Genomic DNA, 24,407 nt, shown 5'->3' on the forward strand with positions numbered 1-24,407 from the left:
ACAGGATCTTGGGAAGCTGCACTTTTAAATCGACCCATTTCAGACAAGCTGACCACCTCATGCTGGCAGGCAAAGCAAGGCTGTCGATATTGGACACGGGGGAAAGGAGACTGCTGCTGCCCTGTCCCACACACCAGCCGCTGAGCTGGGAACCAGCTCCTTCCAGCTCCATGACTCCCTGCCCATGTTCTGAGGTCGGGCTCCTCCTGGAGTACAGCGTGGCCTCGTATGATACACTGTGTGAACACAACACCGCAAGAAATAATGGGGCACAGGCTGAGCCAGGTTGTGTAGGTGGTAAATTAAGCATTTTGTATGTAAATAACAGTTACTGCAAATACAGAATCTGAACAACATGAGGAAAACACATCCATCCTATGTACATCAGAGCAGTAATGAGTGATAGCTGAATAGCAACAGCTGCACTCGCTACAGAAAGTTCCTCTGCCATTTTCACTTCACATTTTTACAGAAACCTTCAGAGCTTTTTTTTTGAGGGGGGCAAGGGAGGTGTCCTATTTTTTATTTTGCCTTGAAATGACTTTGGCTCAGATCCACAAAGGCACTTAAAGTGCCTAAAGACCACGGTGACCCAGGCTGTCATTAATAATGGCTAACAACCCGATGGCACAGTCATACTAAGGGAACGCCACATCTGTCTACAGGAATTCTGGCTTGTAAGAGGCATAGGAAAGGTAGCAGGAGAGGATGCTGAGCTGCAGTGCAAGCTGTCACATCTGAGCAAGTGTTCTGGAACCGGCTCGCTCTTTTACAGCGCTGCGTGTTTCAGTCTGTTCGTGCTGTCCAGAGTTTGGTTCATTTTTCAGCCAGCGGGAGGGGAGAGATTCCATTCTTTGTTGTAAGGATAAATGTGGCTTGCAACCACTTTGCAACACTGCCAGACCTGCAGGTGAAACCCTGCTTGTTTCCAGCCACGATTAACAGAAGGAACACAGCCAAAGATAATACAGAAGGGAAGGAATGAAAGGAGGAGAGAGTCAAACCCTGCCCAAATGGCAGAAGGTGGCTACGTGTGTTAGCTGGACTATGACCAAGGCAGATGCAGCAAAGCTGAATGGGGCTGTTAAAGGAGAAACACGTGGGACAGTAACTTTAACTATTCAGATTTTTTTTCTTGGAAATGGCAGTATCTGAGATACCGAGCTGTGACTAAATTTGGACATTGCATAAACATGTACAAACCCATTCAGAGCTCACTGGTCATTCACCAAGGTTTGGGGCCGGATCTTAGGGCTGAGCTGCTACACACATGGTAGCGAAATCCATCACTCCTGTGAACCATCCTCTGTCTGCATGGTGGGCCCAAAGTCACACCCGCAGGTGCTGCCTGCAGGACACGCCGGCTGGCACGGCAGATGCTGCAGGAACGGGATTTCTTCAGATCAGCGTTTCAGCTGATTTTACACCGTATTTGTCTTTATGTATGCCAGAGAAATGAAACTCTTGGGGTCTCATATTACACCCCTTTTAGTGCAATGCAGTTAAAAAAAATAGAAAGCTGATTTCTATATGATTCAAGTACAATTTATCAGAGACAAACTGCTCCAGGCATCACAGTCCGTCCGCTGGACCTGTTCTTCAGGAACTGGCTGTGTTTAAACTTCCTTCCCTGCCACCTGGCTCTCAAAGGCCTGCTCCCTATCTCTGCCTCCCTGCGTGGGTTACCACTGAAAACCGTATTTAATACACATCCTTGCACTCCAGCTTCTCACCGACGACTGCATGACACTGCTGCTGGCACCGAGTGCTTCAGAGAACGATGGTACCACTTAACCACGTAGGGCCCTTCAGGCAAGTCTCCCATTTGTAAGAAGTCTGAGCTAGTCAAGAACAGCCGTGTCCTTGTACCACAATCAGCTTTTGGGCCCAGAGGGAAGCTCTTTGGTGTTCTTCTGACTCTCCTCCCTGTTCCTCTCAGCCGTGGAATGAAACTGCCCTGCAAAATAAAACACCAGTTCATTTACAGCAGCGCACATGCCCTCACGCGGTCTGGAGAAGTGGCGCTCGTGCTTCAGAAATTAATGCACTGTTCTTTCTACCTTTGTCTAGTTTTGCATATCACAGTTACGTATTAAATCAGGTGCAGTAATTACAGAGCTGTGGTTGCAGAGAGTCATTACCTTGCAGTACAAATGGCGACTGCTCCGCTGTTCAGTGGGCTTTGTCCTTGCAAAGGGCCAGGACTCCGTGGCTAACTGCAGAGGCCAGGCTGGGCAATCTGCAGGGTGAGCTGCTTCCCCAAAGAGCTTGGCCAAAATCAGGTCGCAAGTCAAGGCATTCTAGTTTCCCAAGCAAATTAGCTCCCTTCCAGTCTCTTTTGCTACTGATGCAGGTCAGGATTAAATAATATAAAAAAAGTAAAAATCATTATTAGAAAAAAAAAAAGCACTCACAGCTTCTGGGGGTTACTGGGCTATGAGGAACCCCAGCGAGACCAAGTTTTAGGAATGAGGTGAGCTGCAGCATCCAAAACCTGCACTTGTGGAAGCACTGCAAGGCTGTCAAGTTTTGACTTGGGAGCAAAAAATCTAAATGTAGCGATCATGTCACCAAGGGAGCGTTTGCACACACCTCAGCGGCTCTGGATCAGACTAGCTGAGAGCATTAGGGCACGTCTGCCTTTTGCATTTTGATAGCTGGGAACAGATTTGAAATCAAACCTGAAGCACTGGTCTGCACAATCCCGTGGACCACAGTGACTGAAAGGCAATAACACTGCTGTTCTAAAACTTCAGTCAAGTCTTTTCTAAAATTTTTCTCGTTCAGTAAGTAGGGCTTCCATACCGGGGCCAAAGATAGCTGGCCAGTTCTGCTCTTGTTTTCCCATCAACATGGTCACATCCCTCGGAGCCTGGAACGCAGATTCAGTTTCACACCAGCAACTGGGCTAAGTAAGACTTTTTCCCATCGGAGAATACTAGCTGCATCAAACAATTGATGGAATAATTAGGGTATTACCAAAGTGCTGTCAAGTATGGACTTAAAGAACCCAAAAACAGACACAAAATTATTACTCCTAAATGAATCAAAAGATTAAAAAATAATAATAATAATTAAAATAATTGACATGAGCAGCACAATTGGGGAAACACCCCCAGCAGGTGGGTCTTCCACAGTCAGTGTCTGACCTGGAAAGGAAATACAATACGATCACCAGCACTCACACAACCTGGGTTTACAGTCGAGGGTGAGCTGCACTCAATCTCCCTGGTCAGGTCATTCCTCTAGGAGGCACTATGTTAATTACCAAAAAACCAATAAAAAATAAAACACAGCTGCATAACTGCATAGTGGTCATCTCCGAGCACTCCTCTAGGAGTTAGCTGTAACTGTTCACATAGGCACAGGGAAGGGTAGTGTCAGGGAGGGACTGCAAAATCCCAGGAGCAGGACGTGCATGGTCATATGGTCACAGAGGCTACTGGAGTGTGAATGTTGGTGACAGTCAGGTGCTGGTTGTTGTCAGTGGTGCACTTGGGGAAGTCATCTGTCTTACAGAGGATCTTGGAAATGATCTTGCGGAAGGTGTAGCGGAAGTCCCTGATCCTGTAGGCATAGATGATGGGATTGATGACAGAGTTGGCATGGGAGAGGATGATGGCCATATACATCACCCACTCAGGCTTGGATTTGGAGAAATCCTCATGGAAGAGAGTAATGCAGTTCAAGATATGCAGGGGCAGCCAACAGAAGGCAAAAAGTCCTACAATGATGGCCAGAGACTTGGCTGCGTGGACCTCCTTCTGCAGTGTGGTCCTGGAGTTGCCCATCAGTTCGATCTGATGCAACTGTTTGCAGGCGACCATGAATATCTTAATGTAGATTCCCAGCATGATAACGAGTGGAAGCAGCACACAGCCGAAGAAGTTGAAGTACACCATGTAGCTCATCGTTACCACATTTTCAAAGAGGCATGAGATGAAGCAGCCATGGTGCTCTGTCCCGGTGTCAGCCCCGGTCTCGTTGGTGGCATTGGGACAACCGCTCATGGCTTTATTCCAGCCCATAAGCGGAGTTAGTCCAATTCCAAAGGACAGGAGCCACAGCACAGCGATGAGTCCTCTTGCCCGCTTGCCAGTCACCAGACTGTTATACCTACAGCATCGAGAACAAAACCAAGATAGAGCCATTAAATAAATGAGCGCTCGTGACTTCCCTGCAGTTAAAATCATCAGCATTTTGGCTAATGCCACAAAAGCCTCACCCACATGGGAACCTCACCTCTGTGAGCACCGGAGGGGTAAAAAAAATCTCACCCGTGCTCTACACCTACACAAAATGATTTGGGGAGGCGATTCACTTACTATTCCTGAGAGATGCCAAGCACCGCCCCTGCCCGCAAACATCCTTCAATAGGAGGTAAGGACTTGGAGTCTTAAAAAAAGGCTTTATCATTGCATGAGCCTAAATCACCAACTACAAGGAGGGGAAGAACAGGGGGAAGGCTCACTCTGTAACCACCAACGTACTCTCTTGCTCTAAGCATCCATTACTGGGCACGCCAGAGCATGTTGCTGGGCTACGTGAACTTCTGGGCTGACCTATTACAGCTGAGACAATGCTGGCTCTCAAGTCTATGCTGTAATGGGTAGCTAAAGACTTAACCAGCATCACCACGCACTTACAGCCTTCATACCACAGCCAGCTTGCTTCAACTTGGGCTGCTTTTCTAACTGCAGCAATGCTGCCTTTCACTGGACATTGCAGCAGTTCCGTAATGGATGTCCCTTCCCGTGCTACCTCATATGCAAAGTGGGAAGCACACGCATGTGTGGAAACCAGGGATTCTACCAGTTTCCCAAACAGTGCAATTGCTGGCTTACACATGCCAGACTGCAGCCCATGCGCGCTTGTTCTGGCTGGATAACAAATACCCTGAAAGACCTTTCCGAGCCAGTGTCTGAAAGCAGCTGCTAATGATGGATTGCTTAGGAGAGTTGCAAGTTAGGGTTTGTGTCTCCACGCAGAGTCTCGCATCCAGGTGCGGAGCTGGGAGCCAGGGACATGGGGGGTCTTCCCCCCACATTTAACGTCCCTGCTTTGTGCATCCTCCATCAACAGCGCTGATGTGGGCTGCTTCACTTCCCTCCCAGGGCCAGTGTTGGCCTCCGCTGCTTGTGTATGTGACGTGCCGATTCTGTAGGACATGCACCATCGAGACATCCTGAAGTCACACATGGACTCGGACCTACAGCTTCTGAAGCCATCAGTGGGGTTAAACCACACAGCCGTGTGTAGCTGTTGCTGTCAGATGATGCTTGTGCTCTGCTGACCCACCGTAACTGGTTGTGAAGATCCAGATTTTTAAATAAATGCCTTCCTTGGGTACCTGCTGCTCTCACATGCGTTACAAAGAAGCTCCGCGGTGGCCCAGGGACAAGCTGATGCAGTGCTGAGGGGTGCAGAGCCATGTGCTGCCCCACACCTTTCCAGCCCATGGATCGGGTGCCTTCATGGCCAAGAAAACAAAGGTCCCTCTCCAGCCCCCAGATGCTCAGAGGTGTAAATGGAGCTGGAACCTAAAGCAGCAAAGTCAAGGTGGTTTGGGTGCAACCAGAAGAGATGCCAATATCAAAGCATCAGTCAGATCGCTTTTTGGAGATGGGAGGAACTCGGCAACTGCCAGAAAGACAACATGAAAAACTCATTACCATCCTCTCCACAGCCAGTTAGTGTCTGCTGGCTGACACACGTCCCCCCCTTTCCCACACCCTTCTCCCAGTGCTTGTTTACTCTGGCTTGGCTACCCTGCTCCTCCTTTCCTAAGAACTTTTGTTCTGATTTTCTTCCGGCCCGTGAGGCAGGGGAGGGTTTTATTCCCACAGAACCGCAGCTGTGCCTGTGAATCACGCTGCGGTCGCCTCCGTGCGAGCTGTGCGTCCCTCTCCTCCCGCAAGCTACAAAGTCAGGAGGGTGAAAGTGGGGGGGTCTGCCAGCACGAACGGGGTGGCAAAGAGGGGCTGGGGGGAGCCCTCAGCTCCTTCTGCGTGGCCGCTGTGAGCAGGGCTTGCTTTGGGCACGGCCGGGGCTGGCCAAGAGGCTGCGGGAGCAGCGGCCACACTTGGGCGATGCTGCACAGTGAACCCACTCCATGGGTAGATGTCTAAAGGACAGGTCCAGCCTGAGGAGTTTCTCCCGCACTTTTCTCTCATTATTACTAAGTCTCAAGTTTTCAGGAGCCGGAGCTGATCTGGGGTTGTGGGACCTGAAAATGTTAAGATTTGATTCAGAGCAAATTCCCAGAAATCCGATCTCTCGGCAAAGTCTGAGTCTCGAGCTACAACGTTGGCCAAGCTCAGTCAGTGCTGCAGGAGCACCAAGAGCTGCTGCTGACCAACAGCTCTGCACGCGGGAAGAGAAAACCCCTGACTCCTTGGCTTGTGCTGTTCACACTTAGTTGATCACTTCGGTTGCATCTCTGCTGCTTTGCTCACATCACATCCCAAAAACTATTGTAGTGAGACGGGAAAATGCAAAAGGGACCATTGTTCAGGAAGAGAAACTGAAGAGTCGAGAGGTTTGTGTGTCTGAATCGGGCTGTGTGCAGGAACACCAGGCAAAGTCACCGCGGCTCGGCGTGCCATGGTGAGGACCGACCGCTCCAGGGCTGGTGGCATTCGGTGCTGTCTCTTGCTGAAAACTTATGACCCCAAATAAGGCTTCTTCCACCTGCTCGTCTCCTGAACTCTTCTGCAAAGATAAAGCTTGGCTTGGAGGTTTATAAAACCATTTAAGAAGTCACTTAGTTTTCTAGTGGCTGTAACGGTTACATGTTTATTTTAGTGTTGCTCAGTCTTCCCCGGCACACACGGCAGAGCTGCAGCCAGGATCCCGTTTAAGCAGGGGCCCCTTCTGCGAGGAAGACACGGAAAAACATGCTGCGCTCCGGGTCTGCAAGAGCCAGAGCTGAGCAATGGAGAGGGCTGCAGGCCTGTCGGCACAGGGAAGAGATGGTGCTCGTTAAAGTGGAGACGGTTATTCGCAGTGAGCCACACGTGCCTCAGATTTGCTCTCTATTTTGGTAGGGATGCGTTGCAAACTCCTCCCAACACCTCTCAGTTCAGTGGATTGATCCCGGGCAGGGATGGTGGTCGCTGCTGTGGCTACAGAGAAGGGGCACAGCTGGTCGCTGGGCTACCAGCCAGAAGAGGCCAAGGTGAAATTGGGGATAGTTCGACGCGCTAAAATTGTTCACTAATTACCTTGTTATCTTCATACGGTTATCTGGCGGGACGCTGCCTGTATTGCCCTGAAGTTACCAGAGGTTAAGCACGTGCTTAAAAATGAAGCAGTGCATGACTATTAACAGATCAAGGCACAAAGAGTCTCGTTAGCGAACCGCTGCACACAACTGCAACTCCCATCGTAAACCACCACCAGGATAAGCAGGCACGGGCTGCAAGACAACCGAGACAGCTTTTTTCCTAAGCTCTATGAAACATGATTAGACAGTGAGGAACCAACAGATTTTTCACCGCTCTGAATGCTCCAGTGAACCCCTCCTTCGTTCTCTTTTAGGCTTAATATTATTAGGCAAAAAACTATTAAAGTAAATTTACTCACCTAAGTCTGCTCAATTAATGTGTAACAAATATTGAATCTCCTCTACGTTTCTGCCCAGAGGCATCAAATGTTGCTTTAATGTAAATAACAGCTGAATATTTTCAAATGATTTATTGAGATTAAATAACCTGGCAATGCATTAGTTCCTTTTACACCGCCAGGCGAAGTCTCTTTACTGGCATAATCATCATAAAGCAGCTAATTACCTCAGCTCCCACCCACTGCCCCCACGGTGGACATGCTGCAGAAGCCCCGATGCCATCCCCGCTGTGCTGCCATCATGGAGCAATTCGGGTTTCTGTTCTTCTGACGTACATAACTATAGATGCTTCAGCCAGGGCACAGCTCTGCCCTCGCCACCGTGCCGTGGAGCGAGCGACCGCTCTGCCGCTGGAGGAGATGTCCCCTGAGCTGGCGCGTGCACTGGAGATGGTGTCCTTCACCCAGCAGACATCGCTGTCACCTGTGGCCCCTCTACTTCAGTGATGCCTCAACAAGGTCCACAGCTTTTCTGCAAGAGCATCACAGCAACCACCAAAGCGACCGAGTTGCCCATTAGCGCAGGGTGCAGGGAGGCTCTCTGCATTCTCCAGGCACTGTGCCTCTGGTTGGCAGCACGGTCGGGGCGTTGGGGTTGGTTTGGTATTTTTTCCCCCCCAACAGATCTCATTGCATTTCTACCGCTGTTTACTAGCGCTGGCTACCAGCCAAGACGCACAGGCGGGCAGCGCGAAGCACAGCTGGAGCAGAGCAGGACGTGCTGCCAGCCTGCAGCCAGCGCGGCCTCTCCCGGGCAGGAGTTTGGCTCCCGACTGGCAGGAACTGAGTCATGTCCTGCACGTACCTGGCGTCTCCGCACCAACCCCTGCAGCGACCCCCTGGAGATCACCCAAGCAGAGGCACCGCTGCCCCTCAGCTCCCATCTAACGAGGCGCGTACAGCAGCAGCCAAGGCGCAATTTGGGGCGATTCGACTTGGGGCAGAAACCAGCACCAGCCTGGAGGAAAGAGTCTGGAAGGGGATGAATATTCCCACGGGATGTACCCTCAGAGGTGGGGGGAATCCCCCGCTGGCCCCAGAAGGACGAACAGATCAGACGCTGTGGTGCCACGCACCCGCTCTCCTGGTGCTTGGTGGAGGCTGACGGTGGCCCTGGCCGTGATGCTGGCCTGGGCTCTGGCTGATAAGTTACTGAGTAAACAAACCCGAGGGTTGCGAAGAGCAGAGCCGATAGCGAATAGTTTGTTTTACTGAACGTTTGAGAGGTGTCGCTGAACAGAAGGGTGATCTGCAAGCTGAGGAACTGCGTCAGCACTTGCCACCATGAGCTCATCAGTGCTGTGGTACGGGGTCCGCCACGCTGAGCAGCGTCCCACCACACAGCCCTTGTCCTGCCCGGGGGGGGGGCAGGCGGGATGTGACCCCTTTGACTGTCACCTGCAGAGTGGCATGACCCCCTTACATTTGTTCGCCATGGCAGCCCTGTTCCCAAAGTCTTTCCCTACTCCCCTGCTACTGGGCCACTGTGGGAGACACAAAAACGAGTTCCATCATCTCTGCCATGGTCTGAAGCCCTGCGGCTGGTATCTGGGAAATACACTGTGGGTCCTGGCTCTTCAGACATCTGCCATCAGATGTCCACCTGCTCAGGCATTACTGCTGCCCCCTGTCCTCGCTGGGTGCTGAGTAAAATCCCTGAGGCCGGCCGAGATGTAGCTTCTAGCAATAAAGTGATGCCAGGAGAAAGCCACCCCCCCTCAGTCAGGCTTCCTCGCGCCAGCAGCCCTCAAAGGCTGCAGGGCTGCTGGCTGTGCTCGTGAAGCTGCACACGGGCACCGGGTGTTGAAACACTTCTCTAGTGTCCGTAACACCATGCTGAAGTTGCAGCATTAACTTTTCCATCAGGAAAATTTTCTCTCATGACGGAGCCTCCCAGGCTTGCTTCCCCCAAGCATCTGAAGAGGGACATCTCTGTCTTCTGCAACCTTAACTGGGAAGAGCCAGGAAGGTCCCAAACCTCGTCCTGGCATCTTTGGAGTCTCTGGGACGGTGTAGGGGAGCGCTGTGAATCAGACGAGGCGTAGCTCTAAACCCACACACGTCATGCGGTCAGCCTGAGTCTGCACCGACCCCAGGCAGACACGTGTCCGTCAGCGGAGCTGCGGTTCAGCAGAGCCCCTGCGCCCCAGCCTGACGGGAGGGTGCTGTGCTGCGCTGCTCACGGAGTTTGGGCCAGTTCTCCCACCACCGAACCGCGGCACGGGATCAGCCTCGGATGGGCGATTTCAGTGCTCAGACTCCAAACCCAGGGGTATCTTGTGCTGAGGCCACGTTCGTGGGGTCAGCGGGGAGACACTGGCATGGCGGCTGTGCAAGGGACGCTGCAGCCAGCGTGGGTCCTCGCTGCGCTCCCACTGCCCAGAGCTTTGGGGGAGCCCTGGGGACTGGTGCTCTCCGCTGCTCTCTCCCTGCTTCCCTCCCGGTTCCGCCCCATGCCCAGGCTGCCGGATGCAGGGAGGTGAGCAGATGGAGAGGTTGTAGAACTTGGACTACGCAGGTGCTCTGCTACAAACAAGTAGTGATAATTTATATGTTTCTATTTTAAGTGTGAAGGAAAATACACAGACACCTCCATTCACAAGGGGAGAGAACAGTTTGGCTGCCAAGCATTGTATCCTTGTCATCTACTTGCAGCTGTACTTTGCATCTTGCTCTTTTTTTTTTTTTTTTTTTTTTTGAGCTATAACAACATGAAATAAGCAGCATTGCTGCTGTTCTGTTTGCTCCATGCATAGCCATGGAATGGCGATGACATACCAGCTGAAATATCCTGGCAGGACATTTGAAATGAATCATAAATTGCACCTTAGAGGGCGGAGAGAAAGAAAAAAAAAAAAAGAAAAGAAAAAAAGAAAAAGCTGTGCTTTTTAACCAGGAAGGAGTTGGCGGTGACAGTGAGAAATTTGATTAGTGGTTACGATATCAGCCAAGGAAGCAGGACATCTGCGTCTGTCCATGTCCAGTTGCAGACAAATCACTTCCTCCCACATCTGTCCCTGTTGTGCGCAGGGGACAGCAGCAGCGTCCCCCGCTCGCACTCCCGGCCTTCCGCTGGACGGGTTACCACAAACGCGCCAGCACCCACAGCCCAGGTGAGCACACCCGCCCCCTGAAGAACGCTGGCTCGCAGCCATCCTCAACCTGGCAGGAAAAGCTGAACAGAAAGAAGCGAGCTCTCGCAGGGCGACAGCCCTCTCCCGCTCCCGGTGCCAGGAGCACACGCCCACCAGGAAGCACCCCCGCGAGCACCCCCCACCCACTGGGGAGCACCCCACGCTGCACGGGCAGCTCCGCTGGTTGTGCAACCCCGGGTAATGACACGTGGATGAGAACACCCAGCCCTTGCAACACACAGCCCGGCTGCGGGCTGCTGCTCAAGCCTTGTCTTCCGAAGGGAGGCCGGTACGCGGGTGCTGCCCTGGGCTTCGAGCCTGGCTGCCTGGGGAGCCCAGCCTTGCCTTGGCTCCGTCCTCACCGAGCGAGGAGGAACGGCCGCCCGCTCGCCTCCCGGTGCTGTGAAGTTTCCGTTCCTGCTCGAATGACCAGCGAGGTCGCAGGTTGCAATGCTTCAGTTTCAGATTTGGAGGCTCACTAAAAGGCATGTAAAGACTGGATGGCTTTAATGTCCTCCAGGGCTTGCTTTGCTCATGGTATATGGCATTTTCAGCCTTAGTCTGAAATAAAAGCCAGATGCTTTTGAACTAATAAGAGAAGAAGATATGCCCAGTGTGTGATCGGAGGACGTCAGGGGCTGGGGCTGCTCCAGACCTACCGTTCTGCGTGTTTGCTCTCTGGGAAGCAAGTCCACCTGGGAGCGGAGTCACAGAGCAGCAGATGGACGTGAGGCAAAGGCACAAACAGCAGCATGGAGACCAGGATGAAGTGGTTCTGGCTGAAGATGAGCCCTCAGATGGACACTGGCCAGCTGCTGCTCCCACACAAAGGGGGGGGTGAGGGATGGCTGCCAGTCAGAAGCAAACCTGTCTGCTGCCCAGTTATGAAGATTCCAAATTACCCTTCCAAGGACAAAATGGACAAAACCCACTTGTGCTTCACACTCAGCCATGGCGATGACTATCAGGAGGAGCTGGGTGTGTGGAGGAGAGCATTCCCTTCCCCTGGGTTTGGCCGGTGTGCCCCAGCCCACCCATACAGGCTACAACCACGCCAGGTCCTGCGGACTACAAGCCTGGACTACTGCGTGCCTACGGGTTTAAAACCCTTTCAGCAAGACGTCCAGCCCCACGTGCTTATCCCTCCCGTGAGCTCCTTCCCTGCGGTGGGAGGCAGAGCAGCTGGGAGTGACGCTTGCCCTCTACAGCCCCCAGCTCCTGCCTCATCCCGGTTTATCCCTGCACATCCCTCCTCGGGCCAGCACCACGGGATGGCACCTCAGCCCGGCCAGTGCCGGCGCAGTCCTGGCTCAGGGCAGGGGAACGGCCGAAGGCCGTCGGGTTTGCAGGGCCAGGAATGCGGGAAGGAGAAATGCAGAAGAGCGCAGTTTTAGCCCAAAGCACCCTGCAAACCACGTGCGTTTGGGCAGTATCTAGAGCATTAAGAAGGGAAGCTGCGGCTCAGGCTGCTGTGGGGTGGGAGCGGTGGGAAGGGGGCCGCAAGCTGTGCACGTGTTGAACACCGACAGTACCCGTGATGTGGAAGTGCGAATATTTTACTCACACGCACGCTTTCACACAATTTGCATTCGCTACCCTGGTTTCTGTCCGTAGAAGCTGGCCCCAGCCTGCTCACAGCGCAGCCCACCCGCCAGCCCCCGAAGGGGTGAGAAAAGGTGACTGAAAGCTGAACTAAGACGCACGGGGTACGCACGGGGTGCGAGGCGGGCTGCGGGCTCGCTGCACACGCTGGGCAGCCCCACGCCTGACGCTGAGGATCTGCCAGAGGCACACAGAGCTCCCGGGTCACGGGAAGGAAATGAGCTCAGCGCTCTGCACACCCGCTCTCGCACTCTGGCAAGCAGTGACATCAAAACATAAGCAGTCGCCTCAAGACGCCCATGTGCAGGCAGGAGTGTGCGATACCTGCCCCCCCCCATCCTCCTTTTCATGCTCCGTAGGGTGTTTCTGAGTCCCAAAGCACAAAAGCCCGGTTCTCCCTCCCAGAGACCGCAGGGCTAAGAGGAGCCTTACGAGCCCGCAGCCCTCCTGACATCTTCCGTGGCACCACCCTCACTCCAGGGCTCTGAAGCCCAACGTTATCTGCCTGAGGCTGAGAATTTTTGTCATTCCGCACCTCCCAGAGCTGTCAGACCTCAGATGTGCAGCACCGGAGCAGCTGAGTTACAGGCGGCTGGCAGAGGCGAGATGGGAACTACGATTCACGACGAGCTGTTCGGGCGTGATCCTGTCTACAGAGCAGTGGTGCGACCGCTACCCCTCCCTGGCACCCGGTGCCCTGCTCACTCAGATAACAGATGAGGGTGGGGAGATGGCGGATCTCTGCCGGATCACTCTTTCTGTAAAGAAATGGGTGCTAAAGGCCTTGCTAAAGGCCTTGCCAAAGGCCCCAAACCACTGGCCTCTCCATCCACCAGCCCCAGCAAGCTGCTACTCATCTGCCGTCCCTGCAGAGCCCTGACCGACCTTCCCAAGGGCTGGCGGATCTTGCGTGGTCAGCGCCGTGCCCAGCACCACTCACCCACCCGTGCCCCGTTCCAGCGTGCTCCGGCAGCTCGAGGAGCCCGTTCTGTCCTCGCCTCCCCGCCCAGGCGCAGCCGGGTTCAAACCAGCTGGTGACGCAGCATGCAGCCCCCGTGTTCCAGCCGCGCCGTCGCAGCACGACGGGGGCAAATCTCATGGAAGAGCCGGGGGAGGAAGGATGTGGCCAACAGCCACCCCCCCAGCACCGTGCTCCCGGGAATCTGGCGCTGGGGTTTGGGTGGGAGGGAGGATGTGAACGCCGGGGTGCAGGGTGATGGGTGCTGATGTACAGCGCATCATGAAGGGGGTGCAGGCAGAGTGCACCCCAGCCACGGTGGCACTGGTCCTGGAGGTGACCGCGCTCTGTCCCTCGTCCCCAGTGGGTCCAGCAGCTCTGGTCACGGTGCTCAGTGACCGCCCGCTTTGCCAGTGCCCCGCCGGTGCCCACCTGGCACTGAAGGGTGAGCGTAAGGGCACACCCCCACCGATGTACTCACAGGTTATTTGTGGCTCATGCCCAGGCCTGATGTCATCCATAGGATTAGGAGATAATCCGCTCTTTGGCACGTACAAATTCCCTGAGCCCATCGTCAGACTTTGCAAAGCCGCGAGAGCCGATGGGGAGGGGAGAGGACCGACACATGTGTAGGGCACAGCTGGCGTCACCCGTTCCTGGCATCCCGCAGCGCAAAGCCGCCTGTAGCACAGCTATAGGAGCCCCAACGCCCCCCCACGCGGGGACTGCCCGGCACAGCCGAGGGCGGGGGCAGAACACTCCTACAAGATGTGGTTTTTGCAGACTGTGCTCATTGCTATGACAAACAGCAAATTCATAAACCCCCCCCCCGTTAATTAACAAAGCAAAAACTTTTAACTTGCAAAATAAAACAGTTCACTTGCAAAACATTTTGGCTTAATACGTTTTTTTGCAGAGAGGTCCAAAGGTCTTACTTCTAGAGTAAAATTCTGCTACATTTCAAAAGCTGCTTTTTTTCATCTAAAAATTAACCTGTGTTTTTTACAGATTGAGCTGACTAAAACTGAGAAAAAGCTCCTAAACCCAAAGCTCTGGGTTCTGGCACCAGAGATGGGTGCCCTCCGCTGACAGCCTGGAAATGAGGTTTTCAGCTGCACGCCCGCCGCTACCCCCCAGCTTCTGCAGGAGCTGCATCAGGGCAGAGGTCTCAATGACAATTAATTCCTTTCCTGACAGGATTTTTGCTTTTTCAGAGGGAAGTGACCCCCGAGGTGGGGAAAAAATATAAACATTTGGGACAGGCATTTAAAGCAACCAGGCTGCTCACAACTAAAAATAGCTGCGATTCCCCCCCTCTGGTTTATGGCCATGAGGTGATTATTCCTGAGGTTTTTATTGTGCTTCTGTGTCCAGAGTCGGCTGCACCCGAAGCCCAGAGCGAGCGGCAGCCCTGCGAGACCCCCAGCCAGGCGAGCGGGTGCTGCCGGCCCCCGGCTGCAGCACAAACACCCCCCCCCGCCATGTTCTGCCCAAGTTGAGCTCAACCGTCACAAACTTCCTTAAAAATGTGGCGGCTCCATTGCTCAAGCGAATACACCGTCCCTCCTGCCCGAGAAGTTTGCCAGGTTGCCGCACACTAAATTTATTAATCGATGGTAACCTTGGCCAGGCACAGCCATGGGATGGGCGGGGGAGGCAGAGCATCCACTGCGCTGGAATGACGATGCCTGCCACGCCGCTCGCGTCTCGGGATCGGGCACCGCGCCGGGGGGCCACGCATGAACAGCAGAACACGCCTGGGAGTTCAGCTGAGGGGCAACGCGAGAGTTTCCCTTCAGAAAGGAAATGAAGCAAAGGCAGGAGGAGGAAGGGCAGCTGCAGTTCCGCGCGTTGTTGAAGCCTAGATGGCACACAGCAAATGGCAGGTGAAGACCGAGGCGCTGAAGAGGATTTTCTCCAGCCCTCCCACCGGCCACCCAGCACCTCCGTGTCGTTCCTGTAGCGAGGGGCCCAAAACCAAGCACAGCACTCGAGGTGCGGCCTCACCAGTGCCGGGGACGATCGCTGCCCTGGTCCTGCTGGCCACGCTGCCTCTGGCACAAAACCATGACCATGTCTTCATGGCAAAGCTGCCCAGGAACATCCATCTGGCGCTTCTGCTAGGGATAAAACTGAAGATGGGCGAGAGCTAAACCCAGGGAGGAAGAACAAGCACGAGATCAGCTGAAATCGCAGGGAGCTGGGGCTAATTTTCCCTCCGCAGGTCTCGGCCGGGATGTTTGCCAGGTAGGCAGCAGCAGTGCAGCGTTCGCCGTCCCGCAGGAGGTTACCAGCCAGGCAAGGGCACACGTAGAGCGATGTTGCACAGCGTGTTTCATTCTCCGCATTTTCCCCTTTACATACAGATACTCTTCTCCCTAATTCCTGACGCATTTGTTCCAGGCATCTATCCATACCTACAATTATTAGCCACGCCAAAGGATTTTGGTTAATGCAAATAAAAGGGAAAGATTTTATTCCACCTACAAATCTTTGGCTCGCAGCTATGGGACTGCGGGGTGAAATCCAGCCCTGGAGAAAGCCGGAGAGTGAAAGCCTAGCCCCACTCTTAAGCCAAACACTCTGCAGGATGGATTTACTGCTGCTGAAAGATGCTCAGCTGCCTGGCTTTGATATTCTGCTTGGGGGAAGCGCTGTGGGGGAGCGAGCGAGCTTTGGGGGGCGGGGGGGGGGGGTGTCAGGTTGGCAGAACAGAGCAGGGATGGTGCCACGTACCTGGGGTGGCACAGGGACGGGCACACGCAGGCGGCAGCGCTGCCTGGTCGGGAGCACCGGGGGCCAGGAGGGGTGCGGAGAGCAAGGCAGGGTTAGGGCGCGTTTGAAGAGAAGGAGCTGTGTCCTGGTGCGCCGGCCAGGGCAGGAGGGACCCGGGAAGGGCTCAGAGCTGCAGCTGCACGAAGCGGGCAGTGGGGCAGGGGCTTCTCCACAACCAGTAAATTTGTCAAAAACAAACAAACAAAATAAGAGTTTCAAGGGACAGAAAGAATTCATGGCTTCGGGCCAAATTCAGCAAATATTTTTAGACGGAAGAGAGAGGGTTCTAAAACACCAGTTGAAAATCTTGTAAGATTTTTGTTTTGCAGTTGTCTACATGAGAATGTGTTAGTTCCTTCCCAGCAAGGATGCCTCCATTTCAAAGAGCAGCACAGCAACATCGGAAGGGTTAAGCAGCTCAATACAAAAATCTGCCAGGTTGGTCAGGACCACTTTGTTTCACTGAAGCCTCCAAACATTGCTCTTTCAGTTTGACTGAAACAATTTTCCTCTTTCCCATGGGATTTTTTGGTTCAGCCACAGAACTGAAAAATCCATTATTAGCCTGGCTGTAATGCAAACTTCTCCCGCGCACCCCCAGCCTGCAGTCCTGCCCAGCCTCTCAGTGTGCTGAAAGAGCCCTGAAATAGTATTAACTAATACGGCACAATCAGTTCTCAATGTCCCTGCAGAGGTTTCCACAGGGAGCTGGTGGTGCAGCGGATGCGACAGGGACACTTGCCCGCTCTGCAACAACTGCGTTATTCGTTGTAATTGCTAGATAGGGCTGGGTACAAATCCTTTTCTTAAATGCTTAATGCTTCATAGCCTGGTATCAGCCTCTGCGCTAGTCTCCAGAATGAGTGTTTTAGTAAGAAAAACTTTTCCCAAGGTCTTCATTCCTACAGACTGATGACCAGCTTTCCCTTTCCACAGCACAAACCTCCTTCCAGAAACGGCGCGTGCACCTACCTACAGCGGGCGGCTGGACGAGTTCCTGCCCCGTCGTTGGCAGCACTGCGGAGCATCTCGGGAGCAATGATGCTGACAAGACAGCTCTATCTAAGCCTTGGTTGGAAAACCTTAGTGTAGGAGAGAAGTGTTTTGCCAGCATAGTTTTATAACCTCCTCTACCCTCTTTTGATCTTGGCTGTACAAATAAAAACAGCCTTTCAGTACCAGTCCCTAAAGCTCTGGTTGCCAAAGCAATGACCTGTCCGTCGCCCTGCACTCCTAGCAGTGAGAAACTCCCGTCCTTTTAGTGGGGTTTTACTCCCTGGACACCTCTAAGAGCAATGACATGGGCCTCAACGCTGAGACCAAGTCTAATCCAAACTTCGCACTCCAGGCCAGCCTAGGATGGGACTCCTGGATCTCCGTTTACAGATGAAGGGGCTGCATGTGTCCAGCTAGGAAGTGCTCATAGGAATAAAGATGTTTGTGCAAATGGAATAAAAGATTTGGCCTAAGATGGGGTGAAAAAGCAATGTTGGGAAAGGATCCCGAAGCAAGGCAAAACTACTCTCAGATTTCATCCCACGCAGGTGTACAGACTGACGTAACGGGGAGTCAAGCAAACCTGCTAGAGACCGGGATTGTAAAAGAGTGGAGGAAATACTTGCTATTTGTCAGTTAGTAAAACCACTTCCCTTCTGCAAACACGTAAACGATCCCCTCAGAGCGTTTCTGATCTGCTGCTCTCGCCTCAGATTCCAGCGGAGGACAAACCAATCTCACAAGCTTCAACTTCCTCAGCCAAGCGCTGCAAAAAGCACTTGTGGTACAAAGCAAAAGAGTTATAAGAACAGCTTGCTGGTAGCAGGTGCTGTGGTGAAACTGAAACTTAAAAAATCTGACCCGCTTCCATAGCTGCTGCTGTGCCGCTAGCCCCCATCCCGAGAAAGCCCCCAGCGAACGAATGGAAGAGGCACCAAAGTATTATCCGGAGCCAACGTACGTCTCTGAGTCCAGCCGGGCGGCTGGGAAGGTAAGCAGCGGGTTTCAGAGATGCTGGCGGCAACCTGAACTGCTCTGTCCCCGCTCCCTCCTGTACAGACGAGGGCTGCAGCTCAGCTCTCGTTTACTCTACATCCCGTGGAATTTCCACGCTCCAATGACACACACAGCCACTCAGCATACATGCATTTCCACTACCAGTTTTTATCATCTGCCTGATGACTAATTAATATTTGCCTAATGTATGGTAGTTCTCTGATTCAAGGTACCAGAACAGGGGGAAGGGATTTTTTTTTTTTAAGTCATTTTATGGTGAATTCATCGCTGGTGCAAGGGAGATACCAGAGACGAGTAGAATCTAGAAAGCTGCAGCTAACAGACTTGAGCTGGGGTCCCTACGCCAAATCTGCCTCGCTTGCCTGTAGCCTCCACTTCTGACCAGTCCTCTGAGCAGCCCTGGACTCCCCAGCGGGGCTCCATCGATGCCTTATTCTCAGGGAGGGACAACAGAGATGTGACAGAGACCGAGACTAATGGACTCAGGTCATTTGTAATGCAAAGCCGGGGTTCTGGAGCACTTAAGCTTAAGGAAGCAGCTGCACCAACGCACTGGTGAAGTGCCTGTGAAATACATTCAGTACATTTTGCCCAGTATATTGCACTGTCCCATGGATTAGAAGGAAACCAATTTATGTCTTTGATACTGCACTTGGATGAAGGTTTAAACTGTAAAAGTCTAAAAAAAAAGAGGTATGAATCCTTTCTCCTTTCACAGTGTATGCACAGAGCTGACACCTTCTGACATTTACTGATCTATATGCTCACGCATGGTAAGCACTCAGAAGGAAAAGGTACATATACAAGCACAGAAATATGGTTTGGGCATTTGTAGCTGCTACAAATTGCACTTTCAGTCCATTCGTTATATCCCATTAAAAACTGGAAGACAGCCTAGGTAGACTCTAGTCCTAGCTGAAAACGTGAAGTATGTACAAAGTCGTATTAAGATCTATTTAAGACGACGTTCAGCCTTTCTGAAAGCATTGTGTCCTGAGCTCAGGAAAAGACAGCCTGCAAAACGACTTCTCTAACAGGCTGCGAAGTAGGAGAAAGAGCGGTTGCTCCTATATTTAATTACCCGGGAGATGCCCAGACACCACAGTAATGAGGGCTGTATAAATACCTACATAGATTAGCTACAACGATCCCAAGCACACTACTACATCACTGCATAACCACCACCACCCCCCAAGAAGCCACTGACCCTCCCAAGACAAACACCCTCAAGAAACTGAGCTCAGAGGCAGGATGCTGAAAACCTGATCCCAGTCCCGCAGCACCTCAGGTATTTTCATCATCATCGTCACCACCTGTGAGCAGCAAACCTCGTACGGCGATACTAGAGACTAGAAGTTCTTGCACTCCAAGGCAAGGAAGGTCACAACCTGGGCTGTCAGGGAACGTGGCTACTTGCGTGCAGTCCAGCGTCTTACCTCAGTGGGATCTTAATAGCCAGGTACCTGTCAATGGCCACCGCCAGCAAGCTGAAAATGGAGCTTTGGGTCAGCACCAGCACGAAGCAGGCGAAGAAGAGGCAGCTGTGAAAATCCACCTGGAATCCGATGCTGATGGTGATGGCGAAAGGGATGGCTAACAAACCCACGGCAATATCAGCCACTGCCAGGGACACCAGGAAATAGTTGGTTGCGTTCTTCAAGGTACTGTTGATGGCCACGGCCCAGCAGACCAGGACGTTGCCAGCGATAGACAGCACGGCGATGATCAGTTCCAGCACGATATAGGTGGTTTTCATAGTGTCCATGGCGAGAGCCCAGGGCGAGGAGCTAGAACCGTTCATGAGAAAAAGGTGCTTTCCAGCGGGCGCCCGTCCGCAGGTACCAACAGGCCACGGGGCAGCGCTTCCCGGAGAGAAACACCCATGTCCGGGCGCACCGCCGCCTCCCGCCCGGCCGCCGGGGCGTGGGGGGCCGGAGGGGCGCGGCGAGCCCCGGACCGCGGCCCCCCGCTGCCCGCTCCGCCCGGCCCCCGGGGGGGCATCCGCGGCCGCGCTCCCGCGGGGCACCGATCACCGCCCGCCCGCCGCGGGGCCCGGCCGCTGCTCCCGCCGCGGGGCCATCCGCCGGCACCTCGGGGCGCGCCGGGACGGGACGGGACGGGACGGGCCCCGCTCCGCCCGGGGATGCTCCGCCGCCCGCCCGCCCGCTCGCCCCGCTCCCCGCGGAAAACCGCTGACCGGCCGCGGCGGGGCTATTTCTGCACATGGGGCGAGCGGGGCGGGGAGTGCGCGGCGCCGAGCCGATTGGCCGAGAACCGGCGGGCCCCGGGACGGCACCCCCGCACCGCCCCGCACCGCCCCGGGCCCCCGCACCGCCCCGGGCCCCCGCACCGCCCCGCACCGCCCCGGGCGCGGTGGCCGAGCCGCCGGGCTGGGTGCTCGCCCACGCGTGTTTTCGTGGCGATGATCAGCAGCCCGCCCAGGCCCACTTTGCAAAATTCCCCCCAACGTTTCAGCCCACGTTTTCCCCCCCGCAACACGACCAGGGCTCAGATACTGGCACAGCCCGTGGGGACACCGCCGGGGGTATTGCCCCACGGAGAAAAGTCCCCGCTAACAGCCCGCTGACCAACAGTAGAAGATTTCACAAAAATCATGACAGCACTCGGGCTGTGGACAGTTATCACGCAACGTGACATTTCCTGATGTAAGCAAATGGCAAAATACCACGGATTAGCAAATGCTATTACTCACAGGGTTACAGTAGTTGAGTTTGGTCTAAGGAACTCAGAAAAAATTAAAACCTGATGCAATCACCAAAGAAAGGGGTTGTCTGCACTGGTGGATCTTAAAACCAGCAGAGAATATGAAGATAAATATAATTTAATAAATACCTTTTCATCACAGCTTTCATGCCTTATATTGTGTTCACCACCAAAACACCACCAGAACAGAGGTTGAACTTCACACTTTGTAGCATTCAGCAGTACTAAATAATCCAGGACAGAAACTAGGAAAAAAAAAATCCAAACAATTAAGCAAAATAAACCTTCCTGTAGCAAACAGAAAGTAAAAGAAAATCCTTTTTTTTTTTTTTTAAACAAAGTTGGAAATGAAATACTGTGGGAGTTTCCCTTCTTCCCTAGCTCCCCGCTTTCTGGGGATCCAGAGTTAAAGCAGAGCAAAAAAACATGGGAAAAATAGGATCAAAATGATTTCTATGGACATAGCATAAATGGGAACACTCTCATTGACTAGAAATGCTTTGGATCAGACAGATGGGAAGGGGAACTCCTAATTTGTATTGAATGACGCCATTTTATTCAGGCGGGACATCTCAGAAGTAGAATGTTTCGGGATAAGCAGGATGCTAAAGGAAAGCCATGTCTGTGGTATATTTAATCTGATGGGGACGAACAGCAAGGTCCCCTTGCTCCTTTTAGACAAGAGGATCAGCATTTGGGGAGCATCGCTACCCCTTGCCCTCCCCCCAACACCTTTGTGTGCACTTTGCGGGCACAAAGAAAGGACCGATTCTCACGACGGCACGAGAGGCAAGCACAGATGCCTGCGGCTCAAACTTCGGTGTCCGCCTGGGACTGCACCGAAAGGAGCAACAGAGTTTTGAGGAGAACTCGAGGCTGTGGGTCCACAGCCCCCCGTGTCAGGCTGCTCCATATTTCTCAGCACCAGCCGGATCCTGAACTTGCCTACACTGGTTTGGTTTATTTATTATTTTGGGATGAATGTAGCTTCTTTCGTGTAGAGCCTGTTATAATCATGTAAACGATGGTAAGCTATCATGGAAAAGCACTTTTTCCCCCAAAGCAATGGATTTACATCAGGGTTTTTACTCATTGTTTTCCTAGTTCTAAAACATGTGCCAACAGAAGCCTTCTGCTGCTTTATAGCACTTCAGTGAAAGGAGAATTAACTTTTTGCAGTGGATACATTTCATTAGAAAAGGATCTGCTTTTGTGATCATGGAAATACTTTTTACAGGCTGAACCAAGGGAAATTGTGGTTTATCAAGTCCGACATGGATAGAGAAACCCTTATTTCAGATTCTGATGAATAGGTTGTTCTGGGCAAGGTGTCTCTGTGAGACAGGTAGTAAGGCGCTGTGAATATTATGGATTTTGCATTACATGGAGATTCATGGCTCTCCAAAACAGTGAAGCCTTTGCCAAGGTCCAGTGGTTTATTTTGGCGTTAACTGATGCAGCTGAACTTATTCCAAATACAACCTAGCTGGAAGTGGAGCCAAGGACAAGCGTGCTCAGCTCTGTTGTACCAAACGTGGTGAAATCCTGCTGGCAGTCAGAGTGGGATGAGCCCATTCCCAGCCAGAGATACCAACCCTGCCCTCCAGCTGCATTCTTCAAGCCCTGTTTTAAAATATATGGCACTGTACACCCTACCGTTAAATCCCGACTGAATGTGCTGGCCTTGTAAAGTAATCATCTGAGCAGGCGTTGTGAAACTCCGCAGCTCTTGGGGCTCTTAAGATGATGAATCCGTAGGTGATAATGTGCATATTTATATACTGGAGTCTGTAAAGGAGCAAGGAAGTCACACGATTAAGAAGGTAAATATAGTCCCAAGCTTGCAGCTTGTGGAATCCATTCAAGATCCAGAGCATAAGAGTAACATGGTCACTGGAGCACCGTTGGATGCTAAGATGTCAGATACAGAGACAAATGAATCATCATTACCATTTTTTTCCTGGATTCTATTTTACTCCAGGGATTTGCCTCTCAACACTCCTGTAGGAAACAGCACCAGCCCCAATCTGTTTCTTTCAAGTGTTAAGAACTAACCCGGCTCTTTTGTTCAGAGGGAAACAGATTTAAACAGATCCCACGTTATGAATGGCGATGCAGTGGGGGACAGGATCGGCACCCTGGTGTGGCCGTAGCCCGTGTCTCTGTGGTTTGGCAGAAGCCCACCGACCTCGTACGTGCTGTTCCTTCTGTCGTACAGGCCCCAGGGGAGCAGAGCTGCCGCTTTAGAGGCAGCACGTTTCCTGTAGCCCTCTGTGATCTCTTTTGTGTGAGGCCTCTGTGCCTCCGCGCAGTCTCAGGCTTCACTGAGGACTTCCCTAGCAATCTCTGTCTTGACACCTTCAGTACTCTTGGCCCAGCCACAAAGAACTAGCGAGGAGCCCCAGGGACCCACATCTCTCCATGCACACAGACAGCCCCTCTGGCAAGTCTGTGAACACAAAGAAAAGCTCCTGAGTCGGCGACAGCTGAGATGTTCTTGCTGGTCCTGTGGACGGGTTTGCCATCTCCATCGCTAAGTGCACGGTGTGAGGAAGGAGCAACAAGCACTGAAGCGGGAGTGTCTCTGCTTCAAAGGGACACAGACATCTTCTGGATATCAAAACCAGGTGGGTGCCAGGCAAAAAGTCCATCCGCCTTGCTGCTACAGGCACGTCTGTCAACTGACTTTGGCAACCCTTCACTGACCTGAGCGCGCTGCGGTGCTGAGTAGGACTGTCTCTTGGGTGGTAGAGGGCATTAGCCCAGCACTCGGCGGCTTCACAAGCAAAGCAGCTGCCAGCCATCCCCTTCCATGAAGAGGCAGGTCCATCCCAGAACTGCCCGTAGAGATGGGAGACAGGGAAATGAGGAGAAGACACAGAGGCAGGCCCCAGGGCTTTCTGAACAAGCCCTGTTTTGGAGTATAGGCTGCAGCACAGTCCCGTGTCATGGCATGTGCGTTCTATGTCCATGGAGGTTCTCTCTTCCTCCAGACCTCACGAGTACACCTCAGTGCAAGCCCCTGCACACGTGTGTCCCCAGGAGGCACTCACACTTCTAACCTCTTTTCACTAGTTGTCTGCTCTGCAAGGACCGTCAGCTACGGGAACGGCCAGTGACAGCGACGATGGTAGGGATTCACAAGGTGGACATGAGGATCTGGACTAAGAACCAGCTCACGTCTGTCACGTGGCTGTGTTTGACTGCCAGGGCAACAGACCTCAGCCACGACTTGCCAAATAGGATCCATCAGCCCAGCCGAAGCAGCGCTGCCTTGTGAACTGACTCCCCATTACCACTCAAGTCTTCACTAGTACTTCTGAGCTGTTCCGCAGGACAAGACACAGCTTGTCCTGAACCTGACTCCAAGAAAGGATTCCCAAGACACAGTATAACCTGTAAACCGTGCAGCAGGTACAAAAGCCCTCTTCAAAGTGGTGCTGCCAGTGACGGGCTGAACAACACACAGTCTACACCAGCTGGGTGAAGGAAACACGATTTTTGAGGCTAACTGGGTATGCGGGCAGGTGAAAGGAGTACTCAGCTCTGCCTGAATATTTATTGCCTGCATCGCTGTG

At 52.9% G+C, this 24,407-nt stretch overlaps 1 protein-coding gene across 4 annotated transcripts; it reads right to left on the reverse strand.

Annotated features, from left to right (window-relative positions):
- Positions 1–286: 286 nt before the first annotated feature.
- Positions 287–20,351, reverse strand: ADORA2B (adenosine A2b receptor). Of its 4 annotated transcripts, none has more exons than XR_008579924.1 (3): positions 19,542–20,351; positions 2,806–4,116; positions 287–1,957 (listed from the first exon to the last, which is right to left on the reverse strand). XR_008579924.1 is itself a non-coding variant. In XM_054847869.1 (2 exons), exons 1-2 carry the CDS (start codon positions 19,904–19,906, stop codon positions 3,423–3,425), a joined length of 1,059 nt encoding a protein of 352 aa, XP_054703844.1. In that variant the 5' UTR covers positions 19,907–20,351; the 3' UTR covers positions 287–3,422. The 4 variants fall into 4 exon arrangements, 1 of the variants encoding a protein (XP_054703844.1); XR_008579923.1 differs by having other exon boundaries at positions 287–1,952; positions 2,142–4,116; XR_008579922.1 differs by having other exon boundaries at positions 2,142–4,116.
- Positions 20,352–24,407: the final 4,056 nt, after the last annotated feature.

The sequence above is a fragment of the Grus americana genome, chromosome 19 (genome assembly GCF_028858705.1).
Source record: "Grus americana isolate bGruAme1 chromosome 19, bGruAme1.mat, whole genome shotgun sequence".
In the NCBI taxonomy this organism is placed as follows: Eukaryota; Metazoa; Chordata; class Aves; order Gruiformes; family Gruidae; genus Grus; species Grus americana.